This window comes from Haemaphysalis longicornis, unplaced genomic scaffold, assembly GCF_048455015.1.
Source record: "Haemaphysalis longicornis isolate Haplotype H1 unplaced genomic scaffold, Haemaphysalis longicornis Haplotype H1 scaffold_3, whole genome shotgun sequence".
In the NCBI taxonomy this organism is placed as follows: domain Eukaryota; kingdom Metazoa; phylum Arthropoda; class Arachnida; order Ixodida; family Ixodidae; genus Haemaphysalis; species Haemaphysalis longicornis.
In genome coordinates, this window is record NW_027526335.1 from 40,529,554 (window position 1) to 40,552,078 (window position 22,525).

General features: G+C 47.3%; 1 protein-coding gene across 1 annotated transcript in view; it reads right to left on the bottom strand.

Annotated features, from left to right (window-relative positions):
* Positions 1–22,525, bottom strand: part of LOC144175196 (PDZ domain-containing protein 8-like) — a 43,164-nt gene that overhangs the window by 14,950 nt on the left and 5,689 nt on the right. The window contains exons 5-13 of the mRNA XM_077704299.1: positions 20,877–20,986; positions 19,366–19,452; positions 13,385–13,467; positions 13,204–13,291; positions 9,287–9,389; positions 7,775–7,878; positions 7,064–7,211; positions 3,594–3,723; positions 2,900–3,058 (exon numbers count right to left, since the gene is read on the bottom strand). Coding sequence (XP_077560425.1) covers positions 2,900–3,058; positions 3,594–3,723; positions 7,064–7,211; positions 7,775–7,878; positions 9,287–9,389; positions 13,204–13,291; positions 13,385–13,467; positions 19,366–19,452; positions 20,877–20,986 — 1,012 coding nt within the window. The remainder of the gene's footprint in view (positions 1–2,899; positions 3,059–3,593; positions 3,724–7,063; positions 7,212–7,774; positions 7,879–9,286; positions 9,390–13,203; positions 13,292–13,384; positions 13,468–19,365; positions 19,453–20,876; positions 20,987–22,525) is intronic.

Here is a 22,525-nt window from a genome sequence, read left to right on the forward strand (position 1 = left end):
AGGAATGGTTGGACGAAAAAAAGACAAGTGGCGGGAAGTAAGCGGCTTCATGCACTACAGAATGCTGTATAGGCCAGTGTAAGCAAGACATTCTAACAGCTGCTTGTAAACGGGACCATGCATCCGCCGATGAATATCGGGCGGACGGTCTGGGCGATGTCCTGGGGCTACAATGTGCAGGGTTCGGGCTGGTTGGAGTCCTGGGCATGTCCCGAGGAGGTGGTACACTATCGCTTCCGCAGCGCAAGCCGGGCAGTAGGGCCAGTGCCACGTCGAGGTGAATACTCAGGAGCGTGACCTCCTCACGGCGGGTTAAGCCGCCAGGAAGGTCACTCCCACGCGGAGGAAGAAGGGCACTAGTGGAGCGCCGAAGAGACTCTTGTTTGACGAGAAGAGCGTCCTGTTTAGTGCGCGAAACATTGTCGCATCGGTTCGTTCTTCTTTTTCGATTTGAACCATTGAAGTTTTGACGATTGACTGGACGTACTCTCAGCAAAGGTTGGACGAAACTGTAGCCTGCGCGCTTCCTCAACTTTGTTTGAGAAGGAATGATAATTTTTTTACGCAGTGAAGTCGTCATGATGAATAAGCGAACAAAATATCGGGTGCATGCAAAGCGTCTTGTCTCTTACGTTGGAAAACGCTAAGGTGCTTCCCTAGGCAAAGCAAAGAAAACGCAGATTAGTGAGATTTGTTCATCTGCCGTTGCCTCGATGTTTTCAAGCCCTTTTCGGGCCAGTTAGTTTTGTTCGTTGTGCTTAGAATTGAACTTTCTCGGTTTGTTTACGTTCATGACTTCATTTATTGTCCTCGCTGCCCCCCCCCCTTTTTTTTCCACACCGAAGGCAATTTTCGTACCGCCTCACGCCGCGTACGTACAGTCATGTGTTATTTCCAATACACGTCTAGATTGTCAGTAAGCGTTCGTCCTATCGTATTTTTCTGTGTCCCGCCTCTTGTTGTGCAGTCAAAAGTCGCATCCCAACCAACTTGTACAGCTTTCCACTTCAATACACTAGACAATTCATTCGGATGTTTTCGCTATACTTGTACCAGGGGTCACAACCGTCAGTCAATGGCCTATTGATGCATCTCTCCTTTGTATTTTCCATCCCGAGCTTTTTTGTTGCCTACTGCATGGAGCGCAGTAGTGCAGTGGCAGAGAGAAGAGTCCGTCAGGCGTAGCAAGGGTTTTTGGCAATAGAGTTTTTACCAACCGAGCTTTTGTAGCCTACAAACCATCAAACCAGGTCGGTTTTATGCGGATTTATTGTACCCTCCATGCTTTGGCGTCAGTTGTAGGGCTTTAGTGCAGGCGAGATGACCCTCACAACTGGATAACCGCGCCCGCCTTGAGGAAATATCTGTACTGGTGATAAATAATCCCTCTGCGAAATTAAGTACACTTACGTGCTTTGAGGCTAAAGGCTGGCGATACTTAACAATGATTTAATTACTGTTACACTGTATTTGCTTCTCTTCGATTTTGTATCATCGTCTTTTGGGATGATTTTCTTTTAACCAAAGAATCTGGCATACCCAACAGCTTCCGAGAACCAGACCTCCGCGCGGCTGGTGTGCACCGTTTCTTTACTTACATGTCATGAAGATCACTTGTCACGCTGCACGCACTCTTCTACAACTGCTACCTTTCCAATTCATTGTTTTGCGAAATTTGCGAAGCGGGCACTTTGCTCCTCAAGGCTCCCGATTCCTGGCCAATGCTTCAAGCGCGCAGGTGTCCCGAAGAAAGACAGACGACAACGACGACAAAAACTTTTGTTCCACCGCTACCAACATGCTGGGGATAGCGCGGTGTTGGAGATCCACGTTCAAATTCCATGCCAAGTTAAACGTGTTTTTATTTACTCTTTACAGCGACGGCCATTTGCTTTGCCAGGGAGAAAACATTAACGGCAGTTTTCCGCATATTGGGACACTTTAGGATTGTGCCCTCAAACTTTTATGATACCTGGTGAACGTGGCTCTAAAGGGGCCAAGCAGAGAAAATAAGTTTGTGTTATTCGAAAGATTTGGTGTTTTATAGTGCCTTCAGAGCTTGTCCGACACAAAAGCATGCTCTGTTCACTGAGAAATTTAACAATTTAAGCCAGAATTCTCCCGCTGAATCGTGTTTCTAGACGTCTGCGATGATGTATCAAGAGCAAGTACTGAAGCGAACGAAAGCATGTCGACCCGGCTCGAGTGAATGGTGGAGCCCCTTGTTTGCTGTCAGTCCTCCCAGGTGGCACCCTATACCACTCGGTACCGCTGTCCACCCTCGCTTTGTTTTTGACCGAATTTGGGCATTGTATAATATCTATTAGGTCGGTAGTCCTCGTTTCGCGGAACATTCGGTATTCTAGATCAACTGTATCGGAGAAGACAATGTCGCTTTTGCCCGCTTTCCAGTTTAGGCTCAACAAACAGGGCGACTCTGCAGGTATAACCGCCGTAGTCAACACAGTTCGCACCGGTGCTTCTATGTTTACGTGTGAGTTCGTAATTGACCTTATTTACCTCACAATTCTTACTGTCATAAAAAGAGTATGCTTTAAATGTAAGCGCAAATAAGTCGTTCTGCAAGCTGATGGCCCCTGTTTAATTTGCGTAGGATTTTGCCAGCCGCAGCTTATCGCACAGCTTCACATAATAGGTCACAGATTCTAGTGCGGAAATTGAGATAGTGGGTCGTATGGCCATTTTTTTATTCCACATTAAATACCTTATTTGTGTGAAGTTAGCATTTAAAGTGGTGTCAGTGTTATTCTAAAGAGGCAGCCTCTTGAATGAACCAAACTTGCATTTTTTACACATAGCCTCTAATGAAGAAACAAGCAGACAGACCAGCGGTAGAATTGCGCGTACTATACACAGAAAACTACGGAAAAAGACTCACATGCTCGACTCTAGGCCCATGATGTCATGTATTTCCTCGATATCCTGCTCCGTGGATCCCTTGAACGTGTATTCTCCTTTGAAGACGAAGTGGAGCGTGATGTCTCCGTAACAAAGACGAGGGTCGAATCCGTTGAGAGTGGAGTATTTAACGAGGTCCCTGCCGTATGATAGAAAGTACAAGTTACCGCCTGCAGAGCGTAACGCTAAAATAAAAAAGGAATTCCGAAGACAACCACCCCAGGCGCCAGCGAGAACAGATGTAAAACAAAAAAACGCATGCATGGCTAAAGCAGGGCGTCTCAAAGGAAATCATTACATTTCTTATATTTGTGATTGTGAGTAAGACAAGTCTTGTAATGTATAACCGCTCGAATAAGACATTAAGCCACAAGGCCATTTGTTTGCGAATGATGCATTTGCACATGAATAATTGTCACCTCTTCTGTTCTGATATTGCCTGATTGTAGTTAGGCCCACAACAAATTTCCCCGTGACCTTCTTAGACTCAGCCGTTATTAAAAAGAGTTTTTGCCACATTACCAATGAAGTACAGTGGTGAGGTACCTTAGGGTGACCGCAATGTTTTTTTATAAATCAGCGGGAGAGCTTTTCAGTGATGCTGATTAAAACTGCTGTTGCCATGCAGAACACCCTGCCATTATTGCGCATACAATGATAACCCATTTTCTCACTTGGGTAGCTGCTGAAATTCGGGGCACAACAGCTTTATAACCGGACCGAAGAAGCCTTGCGTCGTCTGCTGGCATTGATCCAGGACGTACGTCAGCGGGATGCTATTCTGGAAATGAAATGCGTCCTCTACTTAGTCTTCGTTGGTCTAATGAGCTGTTCGTCAAACGTAACTTGTCCACTGTACGTTAAGACGTCTATACAAGCCGCGGTGGCTCAATGCTAAGGCTTTGTGCTGCTGAGCCCAAGGACGTGTGTTCGATTCCCGGCCACGGCGGCGGCTTTTCTAATGGAGGCGAAAAGCAAAAACGTCCGTGAGTTCGAAATTTTGACGCACGTTAAAGATCCCCAGGGGGTCAAAAATAATCCGGAGCCCTCCACTACAGCGCGCCTCTTTGCCTTCGTTGCGTGGGAGCGTTGAACCCGACTGTTAAAAATATTAGAAGAAGAAGTGGCTATGAGCAGCTGCCTTCAACTATCACCATCATTGTAGCGTTCCATCCACCAATAAAGATTCACCCACGTTCCGCGGTCTTCGCCTCGGTTCTTCAACAAAATGGTGCCGTGACCTGGATGGGAAGATTAGCACAGTCGAAGACCTCAGTGCGGACCGCCCCACAACAATGACGTGAGTAACCGCAACAAAGGTACTGCACTGTTACCGCTGACCACTGATCGCAGGCGGCCATGACGACCCAAGAGGGCTCGCCATGCGACTACCGATCAGACGCCCTCAACAACGCTACCGACTCTTAACGGAAGCCTGCGGGGACCAATGGAATAAACGGCTTCGGTTTCTCGCCTACGATGACTCTTCTCGGCGAACTACAGATATCAACGACGCCTAGCACCGACATGGAAGCCCTTTGCGAGCGGAGAAGCCTAATCCGGAACCACGCCACCAGACTGATCACGACATAAAATCACAGATGAATGCCGAGTCACCATCATTCGGTGAGCTAATATTCCTCAAGAAAAGCCTGATGAAAAATATGAACTACTAAAGACGCTGGACAGCCAGATTCAAGAACTTCTCGATTCGAATGATCTAGACAAAGAATATGAGGCCGCTTATGTATTCGACGATATTATCCTGTTGACGAAATTTAAAATGGAGCGATTGTTCCAAGAATTGCAGAAGTATTCTACCGATGAAATTGTTACAATAGCCCTGAAAAAGCAGGATGTTATCGTAAACGTTAACGAATCGGCTTTGGAGAACAGTCGTCTTCTAAATGATAACTGCGATTTGACGACAACTCTGAAAGAACCTCACCATGAGCCAGAAGTCAGTGAACAAGTTGTTTCCTTAAAACAAGGGATTAATGTATGGAATAACCAAGTGGACGCAGCCGTTCCTGTTGCTGGCTCAGATGACTGCAACCCCATCGATGAAATTTCTCCATTACCGACAACAAAAAGGACGAATAGTCCGAACAACGCAACCGCTGAGCATGAACTTGCAGAGCCGTCTGGTGTGCAACGTTTTAGCGGCAAGAAAACAAGATCAATGCGCAAGAAACGACCTAATGAAGGACTACAAAAACCACAGGTTAACGGAGAAGCACAGCAGCGTTATCGACACCACAAAAGAAACTCTGGCTCACCCATGGAGACGCCAAATAGATGTCATCACAGCAGCATGGCTTCAGAGGGCACTTCGTTTACCAAGGTAGAGAAAGACCTGAAAACCCCTACGTCCAAACGAAGACCGCGAAGACAACAAAAACAAAATTCCCTACGATGTGCAGGCACAACTTCCCTAAACACGGCTTCACCAAAGCACGTGACCAAATGATGACTTATCGGTAAAATGAAAAAGAAAAGAGCAGCCTCACGTAGAAGGACGGTTCTACACATGGAAAGAGTCGGGCAGTACGTCAATTCCTCGGCACGACAAATGATCCGACGCTCATGCCACACGAAGCATGCACGAACACTGCCAGGTCATCAGGGAGAGACGACGGTCAAGACAAGCCACGTGCCCAAGCCCAAGTCCACAAAGCGCATGTGCCACAAAAGGTGGAAACATAGGTAGAAGCAGAAGAAGGAATTATCATTTTGCGGCTAACATGGACCTGACGTCATTTCTGATTACAACGGACTGTTTAGTGAACTTGGACAATAGCGTTTTTTACGTTGGCTACAGCTGAAAAGTTCACTCCTCATATTAGTCAACCTTCCTCCACTTATCGCCCGGCCGGGAGGATGTTAAAAATATTAGAAGAAGAAAGGTGGCTATGAGCAGCTGCCCTCAACTATCACCATCATTGTATGGTTCCATCCGCCATTAAAGATTCACCCACGTCCCACTGTCCTCGCCTCGGTTCTTCAACACCTACAATCAGTCAATAAACTGAAGAGAAGTACTTCGTGTGGCATGGGTCGTCAGGGGCGTCGTCGACTCGTGGCTGAGGGTACAGGTGAGTCTCGGTGAATCGAATGCCGCGGCCGCTGCCCTGGGACTGTTTATGTTTCGGCGCGACTGTTTCTCGAATTACAACGAGGACACTGGAGATCAAAGAATGTTTTCCTAGGCTGGTGACATCAGGGCCAAACACTCTCGCTAACACAATAAGATAGCCCATGTGGCATTAAAAAGAAGGAAATGAATTCGCTTGTAACAGCGATAACACAGCCGGCCGCTGCCGGATGGAAAAAATAAAATAGAAGCATCCCCAAGGTGGCGCTGTCGTTGGAACGACGGCGCCACCTGGGGGATGCAGAGCGAAACGGATTAATGCTCCTTCCACGGCTGGAAGGAGCCAAATGGGGTAGCACACGGTCAGAAAATGTGAAAGCAGGTTTTATGATCACCTCATTTGGCTTCTTCCACAGTAGAAAGGACACAAATTAAGTAGCAGACGATCAGAAAATGTGAAAGCAGGTGAGGAAACAAATCCAACATTTATTGGCAACGATGAATCGTGGGAATATTTTATAATGATTGGTATCAGGTGTTATGCAAGTATTTCTGATCAAGAACTAGGGATCAAAGAGATTTGCTAATCGTCTGCTACAGCATTTGGTACCTTTCTACCATGAATGCCAAACGTGCATTTCGCTTTGCATACCCCAGGGGCGCCGTCGTTCATAAGATCAATTTGCTTTGGCTCACACGTCGAAATTGGCCGCCGTTTTCCCATAGGTGAAAATCGTTTATATTTATTTTCAGAATAAACAGGTAAGCACCGTTGTTCCGGGTGTCAAACAAAATAGTCCACAAAATGCGACCTTCGCGTGAAGCTTAGCGCGAACAGAGCGGTGGTTCGCTCAGGAAAATGTTTTTAAGTGTTCAGTTATCGTCACACCACCCAGTATACTACGCACAAAAAGGTTATTAGATACGCAGGAATTATTCAGATACCATAGGTCGCATTGGTGTCAGAAACACCCTAATTGTGCGGCTATCACGACTTGTCCTTATTCAACTAATTACCACCCTTGACAAAACCAACAAAATCAAGCTCACAGTCACTCACATATGCCAGCATGGTGTCGCTGGGCCTCTTCTTCACCCCGTGTAGACTGATGATCTGTCCCTTGCTGAATATTCCGATATTAATGTACTTCAAGTTGTTCTTGATATCAAAGGTAAACTTTTCCAAGAAGACTGGATCCTTCAGGGTCAAAATGAATAGAAGGGCAGATGGTCATAACATTTATTATTGGTGAGGGCGACGTAAAGGCCAAGTGTGTTTGTCGTTAGTATTTTTCCGTCGGGGTCTTGGCGTTAATTTGCACTTTTGCTACTAGCTACCACCCGACCAGTTTTTGTGCGAGTTTTTTGTTGTACTTTGAGGATCTAAAGCCTGCAAATAAATGGCGGACTGAAGTACTCGTGACGAGATATATTGTCCTTTAAGATACTCTGAATGCATGGTGCCTTAAAAACACGTGTTTTATTCTTGCAGCGTACTTCTTAGCATTACTTCTTGCTTGGTTGCCGCCACAATATGATTAACGGCGCCCGCCTTGAATCCAAACATTACTTACTGCTTAATCTAAGAGACTCCATTATGGAACCTCAGTCACCGCTCCCCTGATTTTCGCGGTTCTTTCTGTTGCTTTTTATGGCTCGGCTGGGTAGACTTCAAACGTTGGTATAGCTAGCGTTACAACGCATTCAAGGCACGAGTATGCTGCGAAGGAAAATGTGCCACTTTTCAGCGAAGCGACTCACCCGAGTGGACAGCACGAATTGCGTGCGCTCGATGGGCTGGTTCTTGTCTTTTGCGCGCGCCTGTATATCCTCGCTGTCGCCTACTCTCACTACTTTCGTAGCGCCTGTGAACAGAAGGTTATATAAATCATGGTTATTCGTACGGTGGTGGCTTACGCTTAGGCCTAACCATCGTGAATCAACGCGAATTAAAACGGGTCCTAACTAACAAAACAGACCCAGAATATTTCTAGTAAAACGTTTTCCTTAGAGGTTCCTAGAGCTGCTTACTCCGGGGACGCTGAAATAGACAGCAAAACCAAGAAAGCACACCAAGGAAGGCACCTTTCTTGCCTTGTCCGTCACGTGGTCGGTTGCTACTGTACGAGTAAAAATTCAGCTGGCTTTGCCGCCTTTTCAGATATACAGAGAACACTCCTGCGCCGTTCTATGCTGATCCGTTGGATAGAACGAAAATTTACGAAACAGAAGCTGCCATAAATTCCTCTGATTGCCGACGAAACCCTGCACCACTCGGAATTGCGTCCCACTTCTGCCGTACGTTCTTGTTGCTTCCCGTCGGTTTAGGCGTGCAGGTAGACTGCACTTCCTACTTGAAGGAGGCGCTGTGCCGGAAAAGGAGCGGCGTATTTATTTTATTATAGACATGGGCGTATTTATTCGGATGTTAAGGCAAGTAGTCACAATTCTCAACGCAGGATGACATCGCTCTACCGAACTCATCCGTAGGGCGAGCTGTGTTTAATGCTGCCATTCGGCGAGGTCGTAGTGCGAAAGCATTGAAGCCAGTCCACACTCTGGAACTCACTTAGGCACTACGCCAGTACTACTCTGCCATTCGTGAATTGTACGTTCGGCAGATGTTTATATTTTCTTTGCTGGAGGTTATCATGGAGCGGCAGAGTGATCGTTATGTCGTTAGTGTCTCCTCCATACTACAGTTTGCAGGTATGGATGTTTACAAGATACAGCGAGAGTTGAAGCCACATGTCTTACATAACAAAGAGGCCCCCCAAGTTCATGCGTGTTCACTTTTCCGCCTACGCCCTCTCGCAGTCGCTAGCAGGCACGAGCATTGATGAGTGTAGCAATTTAGAGCCACATGGAATTTATTTGTTCTGACGTGGATGTGTTTCTAGACTCTGTTACGGTGACAATAGGGTTTCAAGTGGTAGAACTTCGGTGCGACGCCGATGAACCGGGCGTGATCATAACCGAGAAAGAGGCGTTGCCCGTAAGACGCGTTTATAACTAATTTATGTCGTTACTTTATTCTGGTGTGACCATTAGTCAGATTTCGGAACTCTTCTGATGTAGAAAAACACTGCAGTAGAATTGAGGCTAGGATTTTTGCAGACACACTGATGCGCGTTTCTCGGGAGTTGTGGAAATTGGGCTTCCATTGAATCTTCCTTTATTAAGCCCCGAATGATTTAGGGAGAGAGCAGAGAGTAATGCGATTGTGCCCTTCAATCGGTGAAGACCGCCCTTGGACAAAAAGTTTGGCCTCACCGAGAAGAGCGGCCAGCGACGTCTTCGATGTGAAGAACTTGTTCTTCCCACCCTTCGGCTCTTCAATGACCGACCCAGCAGGTACCACTGTTGCGTCTGTAGGCTGCAAAAAGAAGGATGGGAAGGTGCGCATGCGCAGCAATCGAAGACATCACGACAACCTATAAAAGCGCAATTCCATGACCGGCCACATTTGACGACTAAACACTAAACAGCTGGATGTTCATAAAAGTTCTCAGTGTAGTTAGACCACAATACGCGCGTACCCACCGCACCCACATCTTTACCGCAACCCTGCAGTGCACGCGGTGGGTAACCACTTCTCGTGGGAGTCAAAATGCGTGTGAGTTCGCGCCAGTTGGTTTCGCAGCATGGTGTGAAACGCACCTTGAGGTACACCATGGAAGTTAGCCCGCTAAAAGTCAGGAGAATGGCAGTATGGAGGCGTTACAAATGATAACAGGTGCTGACAGGGCTTCAGGGGAAACCAGATGGAGCGATTCTGGTGAGCATCGAGACAGGCGTGACTGTACGAGAACAATGAGACAATGCTCTGTGGCGACAAGCCACCCCGCCGCCGCCGTCTTCGTTTCGTCGCTATGTGCTCTGGCCGTCCATAACCGCGCCAAATGTGGAGAACCAGGGTACTGGGAGTAGCACTATATCCTGTCTATTGTCGCTGCCGCCACAGGGTACTGTACCCTTGTAGTTGCGCCTATCCTAGCAAGGCGATCGTAGCAATGAACGCCCTATAATAAATCTTAAGTAATGAGGAATAAGTATTCAAAGCACGTTTTATTTATCTTAGGAAACGAAACACTGGAAGAACTAAGATCCACTTAGTAACTGGAACTTTTTTGCAAAAAAGTTCCAGTTATATAATTGGAACCGTGTTCCACATATCCTGAAAATTAAGTGGAACAGTGCACCACATATTTTTGCGACTAAATTATGTGGATCGGTGTTCCAAATAAAAGTATGCGGATCACTGTTCCAAATAAAAGGGTAGTTTAAGTTACTGGAACATTGATCCATGTAAAATGATTATGGAATTTATCCGATGCGCCGTTCCAGGTACCTTCAGACCAGCTGTTTATATAAAACGGTGTTCCTATAGGCATTGGGAAGCTGTCCTGGGACTCCACTTTTCCAATATTTCTGCTTTCCTGTCGGTATACACCGAGGTCATATGCCAGGCTGGCGGATGCATTGGTATCAGCAGGAAACCGCAAGCACCATTTTAACACAGCCTTGATATATGACCCGCAGTGATACCAACAATTGGAAAGCAGAAACCACCGCAGCAGTGTGGTCCCTGACAGTTCCCAACAGTTGCCTATCGGAGCACAGTTCTATATAAAAGTTGGTCTGAGGCACCTAGAGCGGCACACCCTCTTTGGCTTCACCCGCAGAATCCTGTGCTGGGTTTCAGCTGCATATAAAAGAAACAATATACTTGCATTAAAATACGCACGAAACGAACTATTATGACTCATACACTGCTTTTCAACATACTATACAACTTTATTGGGTGTTAGTATTCATACATTTCAGATTTTAATAGCTGTCTATTTTAAATTGCACAGAAAATGACCAACGTACAAGGAATAAATACCATAACGATAACACTAGGCTCCAGGTGGCATTTTCACATATTCACTTTTACTCAAAAACATGGTTAATAAAGACGGTATAAGGGTCGACTGCTTCATAAATAAATAGACGTGTGCGTCTACCGCGGCACTGACACAGACATTATACAACAGTGAGCATCAAATATGCTGTCTTATCAGATAAACCAAGGTAATTCAAAGGTGGAATTACTCATTGCGCTTGCCATACTGTGTTTACGCATAACTGTTTGGGAAAATGCAGTTTGCTATTAAATTGTAGGGAAAGGCCTAAAAACAAGCCATACACGGTTGTATTATCAGAAACCTACAACAGTGCAGTGCAAGAGTTTAGGAAAACAACGCTCGAGCCAAGATTAACGATAAAACATTTTGACACGAGAGGTCACATGCGGCAGTATGCCACAATTAAAACATGATTATTAAGGATAGTAGTTTCCTGACACCAGACGTAAGTGTAACATCAAGCTATTTGTAGGCAAAATAGACTTTATGAGCGTCCTGAAAAGGCCTTTGACTTAAGGCACGTTACTTGACCAAACAATTTGTAGTTGTTCAAAATAATTCATCCCCGAAAATCTCGTGAAAGCCAGCGTGAATATTATATAATTTTGCAAACCAGGTAGCTGGAAGCATGTTACACATAATAACATTTAACAAGCAGACTAATTATATACGTCATCAATTCAAGCGGGAACAAGTCAGACATCCTTAAGAAGCAAACAAGCCAGCGTTGAATCATACAGGCACCAACCAGTTTTACAAAGCAGACTTGAAAGCATTTTTTCCAGCCTCAACGTTTTACCTTAGGTAAAATTCACAGTTGCGTGCTATAAAAACCCTCCCGTCTTGCTGTCAGTGTAATTGTGACCAAATCCCTGCTTCCGCCAAGCAAGAAATGCAACTTTGTTCAAAGGAGAAGACTTGTTCAAGCCAAATAAGCACATTTTAAATTCTTCTACGGCATGGGTGTCAGAATTCAAAATCTTTAGCTGTCCACATACGTTGATCCATTGCTCTCAACTTCCTGTCAAAAGGTTCGCAGACCCGATGGCGGCCTCTATCGGTGGGTCTACGTATCAATGCCTAAATGTAAGCTAGTTGGTTGCAGCACTGAAACATGTTAAAACGGCTCGGTTGAGACGGGACGACAAAGATAGCACACAGGACCAGCCCTCGTCCTGTGTGTCCTCCTCCTTGTCGCCCCGTCTCTACCGCACTGTTTAAACATGCTGGGTACTGCTTCGCCGGTGGTTCTCAGACCCCACGATAGAGGCCGCCGCCGGGTCTGGGAACTTGCTGCCGCCCCTGCGTGACCCACGACCCACAGCAGACGGACGGAAAGTCTCAACCTACAATAGCGCCACTTTCTATACCCCAGAAGTAGAACAATCATTCACATAACTGTGAGAAAGGAGGGTATCAAGGCAAAGAAAAATACTGCGCCAGTATTTCCCTTCTATTTCCACCTGACTGACATTTGACCAAGCGCTCTGACATGGGCTAATTCCTCTTCGTCTTCACCCTGGTGTCTTGGTGAGCACAAATAGTGAAATTTGTATGAGGAGCTCCCGAAGTCCAATGAAAGCACAGCTTCGCGGAATATTAATTCTGAAGTGATTGCAATGCGTGTGAGTGGTTACGGCTCTGCTATGCGATCACTGTTGTACATCACTGTTGTACGCTGCCCTGGGTCAGTTTATCCAGTTTTGTCCTTTAATCATATTTTACCATGTTTTTATTTCAAAATAATGCGGTCACTTTTATCCACAACGACGGCCACACTGTGGCTATGGCGTTGTGCTAATGAGCTCGAGTACACGGGCCCGATCCTAGCCACGGCGGCCGCGCTTACGACAAGAGGAGAAAAACGTTTGTAAACGCACATGTAAAAATTTCGGCGCAATGTTCGGGTGGTTCAAATTAATCTGCGGTCCTTACACACCGCAAGCCTCATATGTCAGGTGCAGATTCGACGCGTACACTCCCAAAGTATGAAACGTGCAGCTTGACTAGCGAAGAAGTTAACGTAAATTCTACTCCATTCAGCTGACTATATATGCAGCAAAGTTTAACCTCCGAGTAGTGAAACGGCGTGGCAGTGCGGACAAAATAGTAGTCCCACGGCATGTCGCCTGCTTTTCTCGAATGGGAAATGGCGACCGGGAGCGCGTGCCAGGAAAGGACATTGTTTTTGCATCACCGTCTCCCCTCATCACTGTTGCTCCCCAAGAACTGCACGAGGCTGACAAAACAAAGGAGTTCCCAGTATGAACCAGCACCAACCTTGTGTGTTTGGCCTTGCTGCTCCACCGGGGCCTGCTGCTGCTTGTGCCACTTGAATTCTGACTTTCTCTCGACCTTCATGGTTATTCTGCGTTTGCACGGTAATGGTATAAGTTCATCGGTACACGTAGGCGTTCGCAAAGAACACGCTACATACAACGCTCGGTCGGCTGTCACTTACGTGTCTCCGTGCTTGGCCAGAAGCTTATAAGCCGTCTTAAGGTCCGTGATTTCCGTGCCTTTTATGGATATCACGATGTCCCCCTGAAACAAGGATTACAAAGTAAACATGAATGTGTTCACTGTGAACGAGCATTTTATCGACGGGGTGCACACCAAATTGGACAACTTCCGAGGTGTCCGGCGACACAAAACTGACGTTTGTCACATCTAAATTTCATTTACTTTGCCATTAATGGGTTTATTTTATGGAGTATGTGCTGAATATATGCGCACTGAAACAGGATGGTTAGAATGGAGACAGAAACGAATGGCAGTGAAGGTGAGACATTGCGCACAGCGAACGGCGTCGAACCCTCTAAGTCGGTCCTTACCGCGATCACAAGAGGCACAACTGAAAGGTGGGCTAGTTGGTAAAGCATGTCTTACGAAAAAACAGCACGGAAACGGGCGGGAAAGAAAGAACAGGGTCCGCGACAAGTCCCGTGACATGGCCCGTGACAAGAAAAGGTGCACAAAAGCGCTTGTGTTGTGGACCTTCGTTGGTTTCGTCCCGTCCGTTTGCACGCTGTTTTAGATGCGACGCTGAGAGGAGCATCTCTTGCCGGCGGCCCCGTCCTGCGTGCGTCGGCGTCCGCGTCCGCACAGCTGCGTCTCTCCTCCGCTCACCCCCTCTTCTCTCTCCGATAGCGAACACTCTCTCTCTCTCAACATCTGCGAGCGCGAGGCGCAGCGCACTCTCACTCCGCCGGTGGGCGGCGCTGCGCGCTGTGCGCATGTGCAGTACTCTCTCTCCCGCGATCTCGTCTCCTTTGGGTGCGCTGCGCATATACGCGGAGTGCCGCGCTCTGGCCGGTCTCTCAGTCGACGGTCGTCCGCGCTACGCTTGCTCTCTCTCTCTCTCTCTCTCGCATTACCCGACGATTGCTCACGCAATTCGAGTAATCGACCCAACGGAAACGCACAATGGAACCCCCTTCAGCGTCGCATCACACCAGGGTTCCCGCGAGGGGAGGTGGGCGTAATTTTTTTTCGTAAGACGCCATCACATGGTGTCTTCGCTTCACAAATGGCAAACTTGGGTATGGCAGCCGTCCCCGCTAAATGCTTCCGGTGAGAACCACACGTACCTTCGGGATATTTGCCTTCGTACCGAAGCGAACTGAACCTTTACTTTTGGCTAGGTTTGTCGCCGAGCCTCCTGACACCATTAAGGGCGCACCGGCGCTCTCATCTAGCGGGCGTGCTCCTGCTTAAGTCGACTATAACCTACAACCTCGGTGTCAGACTCAGTGCAACTACTTTTTCAAAAAATCACTATTCATGCTACTGCTACGCTGCCTGCACATAAGCTGGCGGTCAACCAAGACCGCAAAAAAATTCTGACGCACACAGTTTTTTTACATACTCGTGCTGTGCGTCGTAAGCCAATGGGAATGGACCTTGTTCCAGTAGTGCTCTGCGCATGCGCTACTCTCGCTCCTAGTCACCGATTCACCATTATTGAGGGGGGGGGGCAAATTGTAAACAAAGCGAGGGCATGTTGGATTGGCCAGCCGAGTCAGCAAAGTCATGCTAAGTGCTGCTCCGTTGCTGCTCCGTTGCTCCGTTGCTGCTAAGTGCTGCTCTAAGCGGTCGACAGGTAGGCTCTATGGCTGCCAACGAAACATTTCTCTGCCATTTGAACCATGGAGAGAAGCGGCGCAGGCAGCGCGTTTTATAGCGCGCATAACGGTGAGGGGGTGCGCCGGCGCCAGTGCGTCTGCCGCGGCTATGACGCAACACAATCCAACACAATCCACTTTAATGCAATCCAATCCAAACCCAAGCCAAGCCAAGCCAAGCCAATCGAATCCAATCCAATGCCCCTCGCGAGGGAGTGTTCGCTATCGGAGAGGAGAGCGGGTGAGCGGCGGAAAGCGCAGCTCGCGCGGCGAGGAGAATGGGGGAGAGGCGAACGCCGACAACAACGCCGACGCCGGATGCAGGGACAAGGCGAGTGAATGAGATGCAGTCGCATCTAAAAACCTTTTTGCGGACGAAATTCGAGCGGGTGCGCGTTCGGTGGGCGCCAGCCGTGTGCGTGCTTTCGCCTGCCTAGCCACGCAATAATTTTGCGTCAAAAACACTTATTTTAGCCTATCGTCAAGCCCGCAGAAGGCGTGCACGTGACCACATTGGAATCGGCAAAGGCTCAGCACAACGGACCAAGAAAACGACAAAGTAACGAGGATGGCAAACCGAGCAAACGCGTATACAGCGGGAAAATGAGGATTAAAGCAGCGCCAGCCGGGGCTGTGGGAACGGAAAGAACTAAAATAAACCAAACAAGCAATAACAAAATCGGCACGCAGTATCGGCGCGCCTGAAGCCGGTCGTGGTTTTGGCTCTGCTTCGCGGCCACTGCGCGCTTACTTCGCATGTCTTGATTACCTTGATCGACAGCACGTCCTGGGTAACGCAGACACGACAGAATTAAGGGGTCGTACGGCAAAGATACGTCAAGGATTGGTTTGCAGGGCGGGAAAACAATATGTAGAGACCACTTACAGATATCTGGCCGCTAGAGGAACGCCACCTTTTGCGCACTTGTTGTCACAAATGGGATTGTGTTTTTTAGCTTGCTGAATACCACTTCGGTTGTGTTTTAACAGGCATTACAAAAGACGAATGGAGCAACTGGTTCTGATAAATAGAGATTATAAACTTCCGTCAGCTTTCTACGAATTCTCAAACTTACGAAACTATTTAGTTTAAATATGTATACATAGGAATCACTAATCTCACGTGCCGGATTGTTTCGGTGTCTGCGCTTGTGGCGCGCGGTGGTGTAGCCCCAAGCTAGCATATCCGACGTCAAGTCCGACGTCAAGTTTTTAAACCTCATTTCCTATCATGCATCATGAAATCTGGCCCTATACACCAGCCATGCTCATTGTCGTGTTGTGATTTTACTTTTGTTTTTGCTGATTTTACTTAGTGTTTAAGGTTTCACCCCTATCATCGACTATTGTTTTGGCGCTCTTTGCCCCAGTTGGCCTTGCGCCATAAACATCCAACGATCATCATCATTAGCATATCAGGATGGCTACGTTCCGCTGTCTCACACTTCGAAACACGCTCCTCTGCGCTTTCTTTCTTTCGACGTGCGGCCACGTTACAGCGGCAGCGTCGACCGTTCATACCCGGCCGTGGTCGACGCTGCTGCTTTCGGGACGGCGCTCCCGCGATTCCCAGGTAACGGCTGGCAGAATCTCTGGTTTCAGTCTTTTTAGAGACGCGTGTGTGAATTGAAGTGACGTCGCATGTAGAATTGTTACGGGGGTCATTGATAGCTTTGCTTTCCAAACAGCTCCACAGTGTGGATTGGAGCCAATTGTTTCTGTTTTACCTAGAAAACTCGAATACCATTTGTTCCGTACGATCCGTCTACCGGAACCCCACTGCTTGCGCGCGCGGACACGGCGAGGAGGGGCGCACCCCACCGGAATGAATGCGCGCGCATGGCAGGCGGGGGCGACCCGTAAGCGAAACTAAGTCACCCTACCTGTACGATAGCGCACGTGCTCAGTTGGGTCCCGGTTCATACCGTACATACGGAATGTACGGAACACGCGGAATGCTGCAACTCTCTATAACGAAAGACCGAGGAATATGATGAAGCTAGGAGTCAGGCCATACCGCTTAAAGCGTCCTTCCGTCTGTCAGCGTACCCGACGCAGTGGCTCATGGCTATGGCTTTGTGCTGCTGAGCCCAAGGGCGCGGGTTCGATTCCCGTCTACTGCGGCCGCTTTTCTGATGGAGGCGAAAGGCGAAAACGCCCGAGTTTTTGAGATTTCAGCGGACGTTAAAGATCCTCCGGTGGTCAAAAGTAATCTTGAGCTCTCCACTAGGGCGCGCCTCATCGCCTGTGTAGCGTCACCGCGATACACCCCATAATCAATCAATCAATCGCCTGTCAGCGGGCGTGTTCATTTAGGTGCGTTCGTTCCGTCAAGGCTCTATCGTAGTTTGCCTCCTAAGCAATCATACATCGATGGGCTTCGAATAAAGCAGGCAAGTAGCGAATGAAGGGTAGCGATCAGTTTGAAACAGGGACGTAGCCGGAGGAGGGGGATTATAGCACTTCCACCCCCCTCACACCCCCCCGCCCCCGAAAAAAATGGCGCGCTGTCATGGACGCACCCAAGGCAACCACCTGCGCCGGAAACCATCCTAGGATTTTATCTAGAACCCCATAAATCCTGAATGGAAAGCGCTCCTACTCTCCCTTGGTGGCCCATTTCGCTCCTGGCAAGCCTAACTCCTGTGCAAGGCCTTCATCTATTGGGGTGTTCTGCGAGTTCACGCTCCGCGACGAAGAGTCGCTACTCAGAACAAACCAAGGGAGGTTCGGGGGCGAAACCACCACTCCGGCTCGTTTAGCACTTCCATACAACCGTGGTCGCCGCCGGAAACCAGAGCGCAAACTACTTCGGCCCCCGTCGCCTCCCCCCTCCCCTCCTCTCAAAGTTGTGCGAAGTTTTTTGCGAATTCTCTGCTGCGGTACTCTCGTGCTGCATAATGATTTGTTGCCACCGCTACAAAAATAGCTCGTTTCACCACATGAGTACCGCCGCAGCAGCGAAGTTGCGCGCACGTTCGCACCATGTAGAACACCCGCCGCGATGGCTCACTGGCTAGGCTGAGTATGAGGTTGCTAGGCTGCTAGGTTGCTAGGCTAGGCGAGGTTGCTAGGCTGAATACGAGGCTGGTGAGCACGAGGTTGCGGGTTTGACTCCCGGTCGCGGCGGCCGCTTTTCTGATGGAGGCGAAAAGCAAAAACGCCCGTGTGTAGGAGATTTCGGCGCACGTTAAAGATCCCCAGGTGGTCAAAATTAATCCGGAGACCTCCACTACGACGCGCCTCATCGCCTGCGTTGCGTCGGTGCGTTAAACCCTACAATCAATCAACCATGTAGAACGGGCTTGCTGCATAACTGTACACTTTGTTGCCAGTGACCCTAATATTGCCCTGATCAAAATATAATAGCGTCTTTTTCACCACAATGTACATTTTATGTACTTTTTAGTGACAAAGTATGATGTAATTATGCGCAGTACGCTACTGTTGACTAGCTGCTCCTACGAAATATATTGACATAAAGATAGCGGTGTTAATATTTGTCCCTACCCGCCACATGCGTGCAAAAATTAAATAAAAAACAGATTTTTGTATGAAAAAGCGACGTTAAAATTAAATTTCCACCCACAAGTTCTTTGTTTCGTGCTTTTCACGTTTATAATACCTGATCCATGCTTTGTTTAGTTTTAGATAAATTATTTCTTTACTTCCAAGTTGATTACGTCCATGTTTCCTTGAGCATATATGCTTACATTTGATCTACATTTCCGAATTTATTTCTTTTGTTATAGTGTTTTGTTATTCCTTCTTATGCGCACAAAACAGAAAATAGCAAGCAGTGATAAACATTCTACCACAATTCTCGAATAGGCCAATAAATTCTTTTATGAAATATTTTTTTTTTTACATTTTGAAAGTAATGGTTATATATTTTCAGTTAATACTTAATATTTTCCGTTAATACTTCTAGATAATACCTAATGTATTTCATCAGTTAATAGTTATTTACGTATTACAGATAGTGTTACAAAAAGGAAGAAGAGGACGGGGCGCATAGCGCCATTTGGATCCCAAAGGAAGAAGAAGCAGTGCGTCGCCCGTAGCCTGCGTCCGGGCTATCGGCCATGGCCACCATCGTGTAAATAGAGCGCTTTAGTATCACACTTGGTTCGCCTCAATTTTCCTGCCGCAACTTAACAATAATAATCCCTTAAAACATCATATGGAGGAGGTCAAGGTGCAATGTCAGCACCCCCCCTCCACCCTGCGCAATGTCTGGCTATGCCTCTGCTTTGAAGGTGTGATTAGTGGTTCGAGGTTGAAGCGTTGTTTATTCGGACTACGTGTGCCCGCTTACCTCAACCAGGCCGCCGGAAGCGAAGGGAGAGTTGGGGGATATGCTGTCCACAACGATGCATTGGCGAAACTTGCCCTCGATTAGTTTCTGGTGGAATGGTGGCAAGCATAAACACAAATTTGGAAGTTATATATCTTAAATTACCACCTGTACGTGTGCAACATGAGCAGAACAATCATTGACAGGAAACACCGGCCAGTTGTGGCGTATTCTTCCTCACATTCACCACTGCTTCACTGAGTACACACATATTTTATTTTTTTATTTCTTTATTAATTGGTTCCCTTAGGGTAATACATTACAGAGGGGAGTGGGTTTACGGTAAAAAGCATGAAAACAGGCAGATATTTAAAAAAAATTACCAAGCTGGGTGGAGCGATGCAGAAGAAAATACTTAACACATTTCTACAGACGTACAAATTTGTACAATTGTACATTTCGGGAATAATGCACCAGTTTAAGTACTTATCAGGGGTAAGAAATTGTGTGTGCCCAAAACAAACTTACTTAAGTAACAGTACACAATGCAGAGCGAAAAAAAATGACATCGTTAATTTTAAGAATGTCTTGTGGAAGGTGGTTCCAGTCATTGGATGTACGTGGGATGAATGAATTAAAAAAAGCCTTAGTAGTACAACTAATGAGCCCAACTTTGCGCGTGTGATGCAGACGCGATGACACATATGATGGCGACGTGATTAAACAATCTTGTAAAGTGCTGTGGAAAAAAAAAATTATGTAAAAGGCAGAGACGTGCAATCTTGAGACGTGAACTTGGGCCTTCCACGACGAATTAGTCTTGCAAGGCCCAAATTGCTTTAGGAGCGGAGTACCTTAGGACCACACAATGTCCGTCCACGTCCATGGGGATAGCATTTACAATCGCGAAAAATCACACAGGCGCGTGCAGGATCCAAGCCTGTGTCTCGTAGACCAGGCAGGGTTAGTGACAGTTGTCTTACCCATTCGGCTACGACGGTGAGTTATTAGCCGAGAGTTAAACGGCTTACTCCCTCGCCTGTAACGGTGCGAAGTACCTTAGGACCTCCCAATGTCCGTCCGCGTAAATCCCCGCGCACACCACCATCAAGCGAAAACCAAGCGTAATTCCGTTTGAGCCGTCAGTTCAATTTCATTTAGGGAATAATCAACGTGCCACTCACGGCTCCAATCGAACAACAGTCGGGGCGCAAATCAGATGTCACTCGGGACGCAACATGGATGTCATTTCGAGTACCCGTACTCCACACCCTCGCCATCATCCACACAGTGGAGATGCTGCGATTTTCTCATTGTGGTTACGCTCGCTGTCCGGTGGTAGTTTCAGCTAAAAAACCTTTCGAGTTATTCTAGACCATTTCCAGTGAACGAGTAAGAGCTTCGCAGTCACATTCGCAATCACTGCGCTACAGTACTGACGCCTGCCACTTCTGGCCTTCAGAAGATGGCACGTGCTCGTGCTTGCAAGAGATTTCTTGATTTTGGTTATGCCCTGCTCGGTTTGTTCTCACCTCCTTGAATTCGACGCCGGAAGCCTGACCCCTCTCCTTGTAGATCTCCAACTGGATGGGAATCCAAGACGTCCCGACAATCTTGTCCACGTTGATCCACTGGGTGTCCTCTGCGCTCAAAAATTTCTGTCCCATGAATTCCGACGTCCTCTGGCACGTTAAAGTGACCGAGAAAACGTGAGATAAATCAGCACGGATACATGGAATATGCAGGAAGAATGTTGAAACTTGTCAATTTAGAAAAAAACAACAAACAACCAAGCGCATCCAACGCAAAGCGCGGTAACGCCCTGTGCTTATGTTAAGTCTTAGCAGTTGCAACCAGCATTTGCAACCTGCAACCTGCAAAACGTTTGGATAACCTTTATGCGTGTTTACTCAACTTGAATTCTGGATTTCAAACTCCAGACTGATGTCGATGCTCCCGGCCGAGGGGACTCTTCACTGCATGTGTTAGCAGACGACTGGATGGCGATGTGTTGAATCCTGCTGAGGTGAAGGCTACAAAGGCGCTCTACCTCGTTCTTGGCTTACTGACGCCGTCCAAGAGAGGAGGTTGGAAAAAGTGATGCCCTAGCCTCCGCCAGCAAGCTCCGACAAACCAGCGGACATCGCAACCTCATCTCAGCGTCCTTTGTTGCGTAGCATGAAAACATAAGCGAGGGAGTGCGCACACTTCTCAAGGAGCTCCCTGATCTCAGCTATGGATCTCCTCGCGGCATATAAATATATCACCGAATTTTCTGCTCGCCTCTTGGTCGCCGTCTTCGGCGACCGTGCAGAGTAACCCTTAGGGCATTGGCAAAAAAAAAAATGCCCGTTACAATTTTGCGGAGAACTTCAGCCTGATTACCCGCCGCGGTGGCTGAGTGGCTATGGCATTGCGCTGCTGAGCCCCAGGACGCCGGTTAGATTCTTGGCCATGTCCTGGTGCTCAGGCGATGGAGGCGAGAAGCGAAAACTCCCGTATGTACGAGATTTCGGCGCAGGTTAAAGATCCCCAGGTGGTTAAAATTAATCTGGAGCCCTCCACTACGGCGAGCCTTATCACCTGCGTTGCGTTGGCGCGTTAAACCCTACATTCAATCAATAAATCAATCAACTTCATCCTGCTTACGTGCTTTGTAGACCAAAGCATCTCAATCTCATTGCTATGTCCTATATCTATGTTACATCGTACTCGCGCCAATTTCTTCGCTTTTGTTCTTTCATCTTTTGGCGCCAAATATTTCGCGAGGCTTTCTTTCTGTTGCATCGCATTTGCGCCTCTTTTTTAGTGATCGCTTTTAAAGAGATAGTCTTTCTTGGGCTACTTGAACCCAGAAATTTTGGTCTGTCTGTCTGTCTGCCTGTGACGCGATTCTGCCACTTGGCCAATGTGAAACAAAATCTGCGCAATAGTCTTATATATTCACAACCAATTCTAAACATCTAAGTCTGGTATTATGTTCATACTTTTCAACATTGTTGAACAAGAACAAGGCATTATGCAATAAAAAGACAGAAAATTTATCCATAAGTGATATTTACTGTGCTTTTATAATATAATTCATTTATGCTTGATTTTTGTGAAATGAAACAATACATCTACTGCAGAAAAAGAATTCACTCCGTTGCCTGCTGTCGCCCGCGCCACTATAGCTTCTGGC